At 43.6% G+C, this 5,993-nt stretch overlaps 1 protein-coding gene across 1 annotated transcript in view; it reads left to right on the top strand.

The window, feature by feature from the left end:
* Positions 1-772: 772 nt before the first annotated feature.
* QPCT (glutaminyl-peptide cyclotransferase) overlaps positions 773-5,993 on the top strand; it is a 29,821-nt gene continuing 24,600 nt past the window's right edge. Inside the window, exon 1 of the mRNA XM_003795681.3 lies at positions 773-1,000. Within this exon, the coding sequence (XP_003795729.1) occupies positions 881-1,000 (120 nt within the window). The 5' untranslated portion in view covers positions 773-880. The remainder of the gene's footprint in view (positions 1,001-5,993) is intronic.

Here is a 5,993-nt window from a genome sequence, read left to right as displayed (position 1 = left end):
TGATTCTCACTGTGGAAGAACAGGAGGATAGTGAAATGATTGTCCTGACGATTTAGATCAGAAATTTACAGACAAAAATGAAATGTTTCCCCCCCCTTCTAGGATTATCTGGGTAACAATGATCTTTGATGTTACAAAGTCATTAAAATTGTTTTTGAGTATTCCTTTTGGGGGGCATGCACTGGAGAAGATGGTGGCCTTCAGAGCCACTGTGACTATTTTAGATTTCATTTATTGCAGATAATTACTTCAAACATATTCTTAATTTGGGAGTATAATGATCTGTCTCTCCTATGAGGCCAATTTGAGAGTATGAAGGTCTGTCTCCAGAGAAAAGGTAAAGGTGCACTGTTACAGAGGGAATACTTTTTCTCGAGGATTCCAGTACAGAATTTCTATAGAGGGTCTCCGTTTCCTTATCTGTAAAATGGGATGGTGGGGGGGGGGTGAATAAGGAAACTTCGGAGCCTGGTAAAGCGCTGAGCAAGTGTGCAACATAACTCCCCAGTCACCCCACCCCCGCCGTAGCTGGTGATGAACCCTTCCACCCCTGTCTGTTCCCTGTTTTGGCATTGGAGATCTTAGAAAGGCTTTTCCATGCCCTTTCCTTCCTTCCTTCCATCCTCTCCAAGGTAAGGAAGTGGCCGTCTTTGTCCGCTTGGACTCGGAAGCTTGTGTCACCCAAAGCAGCTCAGCTCCGGGTTTGCTAAGGTCCGGGGGAGGAGGGCTGTGGCTGCAGCCTGCGCTGCGCAGCCAGAGGCGACCGGGAGGCGGGCGCAGTAGACCCAAGGGTGGAGAAGGGGGAAGGCGAAGGACGCGCGTTCCCGGGCTCGTGACCGCCGGCAGCCGAGGGAACTGGCTCCCAGACAGCCTGGGAGAGATGGCAGGAGTCAGCGACCGGCAGGTCGTGGGCACCCTCCACCTGCTGTTGCTGGTGGCTGCTCTGCCCTTGGCAGCGAGAGAGATCAGTGGTGGAGTCTCAACCTGGACCGACGAGAAGGTGAGGGGCTGTTTCGGCGTAATTGTACCAGGGTGGCTCTTGGCGGGTGCAGGGACAATTGGCTCGGCCAGACCTACCTAGGCAGAACCGGAGGCGGGGCAGGGCCGCTGTCCCCAGCCCGGGCACACATGGTCCCATCTGATGGGCGCCCGAGTACTAGGGGCTCTGCATCCTCGCCAGCGTGCCTCGGCTGGCCTCGGGGCTGCTTTGGATACGTCAGGGGGGCTGGGTGATGTCACCAGCCTCCCTTCGGCTGCGGTCTGGCGGGGATGCTGATAGGCACAGGAAGTGTGTCTCGCCAGCGGTGGCTGAGCAGGGAGGTGAGGGCGCATCGCCGCCCACTCGGGACTGTGAGGCCGGCGGTCCCTGCGCTCCGCAGCCGCCAGGGTGCGGGCGCGCCTGGGGGTGTGCCGGCTGCTCAGCTCTGCCGCATCCAGGGATGCTGTCGGGGCGCGGTGTCTCGCAGTCGCAGGGCAGGCGTGTATTTGTTTTATATTTTTAAGCGATCGCTTCTCAGCCTTTTGTTTAAGATCAAGTGTAGAATTTTAAGTGGAGCAACTTGGAATAAAGGACCCAACTGGAGATCCATTTACTTTAAAATCATTTTTTTTTCTTGAAAGAGGATGCATATTATTTTCAGAGAAATTTGTCTAGTTGGTGGGTGAACATGTCATATAAGGAACTTAGGTAAAAGTGATTTGCAAGTTCCCCCTGTGTGAAGCAAATCGGTTTACAGTTACTTCCTTTTCTTGTGTTATGGTTTTTAAATCATGAAATTGCTAAGGGCTTTTTGCTAGAGCAAAATGGAATGCTTATAAAGATTCTAAGAAAAGCAGCAACATAAAGAGAACTAGACTTTGACAAGGTGATTGAACAGCTTTTTCCAATGCTTACAGTATGTCTGTATTTACTCAAATGTTTAAAATACCGGACACTCTAGTGAATGCTCACTCCTGGCCAGCCACGGGCATATGTATATGAATAGCTCACTTCAGTTCTGGATCATGCTTGCTTAGCTGCACGATTTAAGGGTCACTACAAGCCTCACTCACGCATGGAGACCCCTGGCCACAGGGAACTTGGTGGGAGTGAAGGAAGTCAATGCAAGAACTTCATTATAAGAAAAACAACTTCCCATGGGGGTTCAGTAGAAGCAGCCCCATGAAGAAGAGCATTGAGTTACACAAACAAATCCTCTCCTTCTTTACTTCACCTTGAACACTTTCCTGGTAGGAAATTGGGAAGGGGCTATTAAAAACCAGAATGTGGAGCCACACTAAATGTATCCCTATGATACATCTCAAGAGAAGGGACTTCAATGAACTGCTCTGAAAAGATCATTTGTAGGTGTGTGTGAGAGAAGGTACTGTGAGTTTTAAAATGTTTAAAGCTAATGAGGATTTAACTTTTGATAAGTCTCTTGTAAAGCATGAATCCCTTTTCTACTTAAGAAGCTTCTCCATGGAGAAACTGCTTTCAAATAATATTCAGTGAATGAAGCAAATGGCAATCACCCATGACGTTTCCCAATTTCTGTTCTCTTTTCCCTTTGGCAAGGCCTTCATAAAGTCTTGCAGCCTGGGAGATGAATCAGTGCGCTAAAATACATGCCTTCCTGCTTTTTATGGCCTTCCACTTTTTTTTTTTTTTAAACTATATGAGGTATGCTTTCGGTACCCTGGTTTGCCCATAGGTGCAGAGTGGTGACGAAAGCATCCGTTTTGAAATCCATTTCCTTTGTTTTGAAATAAAGGCGTGTGTCTCTTTCAGTGTCATCAAATATGGAAAATCAGGCCAATCCTGGTTAATGGTTCTATTTAGAGATTATGATTTGGTTATTTGAAACCTGGAAATAATTTTTCCATAGTAATCATATTATAATTATTAGGCTCTCAGGTGGGCACACAGATATATATTTAGGGGCATTGGTGTCCGGGTACAAGGTATCTGGTATAAATATAACTATCTCACTTGAATTTCACAGTACCCCTGTGAGGAGGGTACATTCACCCTCAATTTACAGATGAGGAAACTTGACCACTATGATACTAGCAAATTGAAGAGCTAAGGGTTGGCCGAAGCCCTGATCTTTCCTTTCCTCTTCTACTCTCTTCTCTAAAGGTAGGTGAGTCCTGGCTGATGTACATGGAACAGTGCCCAGGTAGCGCAGGGATGTGGGTGAGGTGGGAGGTTGGAGGCCAGAAGAAGAGCTTATTCTCCCCTTCTGGGTCAGGGCAGACCCTAAATGAAGTTCCAAAAGAGGCAATTTGTTTTTGGTACCTTCTCTTCTTTTACTCCCTATTTTCCTCTTTTCTTGATGTCCCTCATGAAGCTCAAAGGTCACCATTATTCTAGGGGTTGACCCATATTCCAGTGTTACCTCGCCTGACTCCTTCCCTCCTCCTTTGATCCCCAGCCTAATTCTTTTGGTAGAGACCCATTCCTTTAGTACACCATTGTCAGCAAGGTATTGAAAGGAATCTCATTAAATCAGCTGTCACTCAGGTGCAAATGACTGATGTCTGTTGAAAGAGATTCATATGCTTTATTTAAAAAAATTTTTTAAATTTTAATATTTTTTAGAGACAGGATCTCACTCTGTTTTCCAGGCTGGAGTGCAGTGGCAGGATCATATCTCGCTGTAGCCTTGAACTCTTTGGGCTCAAGCAATCCTCTTGCTTCAGCTTTCTGGGACTACAGGCATGGCATCACCCTTGGAGAATTTTTTATATTTTTTTGTAGAGATGGGGTCTTACTATGTTGCCTGGCCTGGTCTTAAACCCCTGGGCTCAAGCAATCCTCCTGCATTGGCCTCCCAAAGTGCTAATATTACAGGTGTGAGCCACCATGCCCAGCCAGGCTTCATGTTTTTAAACAGATGTTAGCTTTAATAAACTAAAAAGTATGGCTTCTCTTGAAGTCTTTTAATTATAAGGTTAACATGTGCTTATTTTAGAAAACTTGGAAAATACAGAAAAGTATACTAAAAAGAAAAGTAATGTCACCCATAATGTCGCTATTCATAGATAATTGCTTTATTTCTATTTCTTTCTCTCTGTATATTCATATATATACACATATGTTTACATTTATGCAGATAGATTATAATTATACCGATTTTATAGGTGCTTTTTTAGGAATGAATGAACTAACTCACGTAAAGCACTTACTTAGAATAGTGGCTGGCACGTAATAAATAGTCAATAAAGGTTAATTATTTAAAAAATAAACACACATCAATATTTATTTCATACTAGCAATTGTGCTGCATATACAGTTTTATATCTTGTGATGTTGCTTAATAGTATATTATGAGTATTTTCTTAAGCCAAGAAAATTCACTGAAAGCATCAGTTGATGATTCTAAAATCATTATCATTCCACAATTCAACTATTTTCTTTACTCTTAAATATTTAGATTATTTTCAAATTTTCTATATTATAAACCTGGGACCTAGTATATTTTAACTGGTAGAATTTTCCTTCATTATAACAAAGGCAAAGTAGAAACATTCAAGTTATATTGGGGGTGGAGCGGTAGATTTTTTGAGGAGAGGAGCCAAATACGGGAGATTTGGCTTTACCCTCCTCCAGGGTCGGCTCTGGTAAACTATTAACTGTTGTCTTTAGTATGTCAAATTTTTCTGCTTCTGAAAGCCACATATATTCTAAAGTACCTGGAGTTCTGAAAGTCCTAGGGTTCCCCTCCTCCATGGGTCTAAGTGTTCTTAGCCATCTATTCCCCCAAGCTGCATGGTTCTTATGAAAGCAGTGATAGAGGTGCCAAGGCAGGAGCAGGATGGTCAGTGGGAGGCTAGGGGTTGGTAGGGAGAGAAAGACCAAATGTCCCTTTGGAGTTTCTATCATCGGGTAGGTAAACACTATAATATCTATTTATAGATAAGAAATCTTCCTAGTCACAGCCGGTAAATGAGGGAGATGGGATTTGATCCTAAATTGTGTTTAAAGCCTAAATTGCTCTGTTTTTAAGTAGAGGGCTGCTTGTATGTAAAAAAAAAAAGACAGATGTCGTCTTATTCAATTTCCAACTCCTTCCCAACTGCATTTGTAAGGTCAGTGGCATGTGACACACAGAATTTCAGTAAATGCCGGTTGAGTTGACTTTGCAGGCAGGCAGCGGTGTTAGTCTGAGGGCTGCCTGGGAAACAGTCATATGGGATGGAAACTGGACTTGAACCGGCAGCACTTCTGTAATAATCTCCCTTAAATTCATTGGTTGGAACCTCAAATTCCTCTGCAAACTGGGCCAGTTCTACAAATTATGAAATTAAAACCGTTTCTGGCCTTGTACCATGTGATTAGATGAGGAGATTCTTCTGGATATCTTGTTGACACATTGTTTTAGCTGAAAGATTCTTGTCACCCAGAGCAGACTTATTGTGCTTTCTGCCTGGATGAAGACAAGGCAGGGGCTGTAACAGAGCCTCATACCTCTGATAACACCTGCACCAATAGAAAATGGTCCGAGTTCCTTTTAACTGAGATGAACCTCCACTAAGCTGGGTTTGTACTTACCACTGGCCTCAAAATTGTTTGTGCCTCATACTTTCTTCCTGCTGAGCCCACACTTTCTTCCCAGGTTTCTTCTCTTACTTATTCTTCTCATCTCCATGTAAGTTTTTATATTTAGTGAGTTCTCAGAGTAATACACCTTAAAAATTGAATATGTGCTTTTCCATACAGGGCTTTAATGAACCAAAAAGGGCTTACGTAATTAACCGAGGGTGGTGTTTCCTCTTCTCTATCCTTCATTGACAGGGAACCTTTTTTCTCTGTGATTTCACAGGGACATCTTTGCCGTCAGAGAGGCGAGGGGAGACAGATTTTGTTAATCAAATAAGAGAGTCCAGGAGACTGGGGGGAACAAACGCATGTAAGTCTCTAAATTCATGAGCATCAGTGAGCCTGTCTTTTGAATTATCCTTTATTGATTAACTTTTTTTTTTTTTTTTTTTGAGACAGAGCCTCAAGC

The sequence above is a fragment of the Otolemur garnettii genome, unplaced genomic scaffold (genome assembly GCF_000181295.1).
Source record: "Otolemur garnettii isolate 467f Iridium unplaced genomic scaffold, OtoGar3 scaffold00095, whole genome shotgun sequence".
Lineage (NCBI taxonomy): Eukaryota > Metazoa > Chordata > Mammalia > Primates > Galagidae > Otolemur > Otolemur garnettii.
This window is presented reverse-complemented; position numbering and strand designations above follow the sequence as displayed.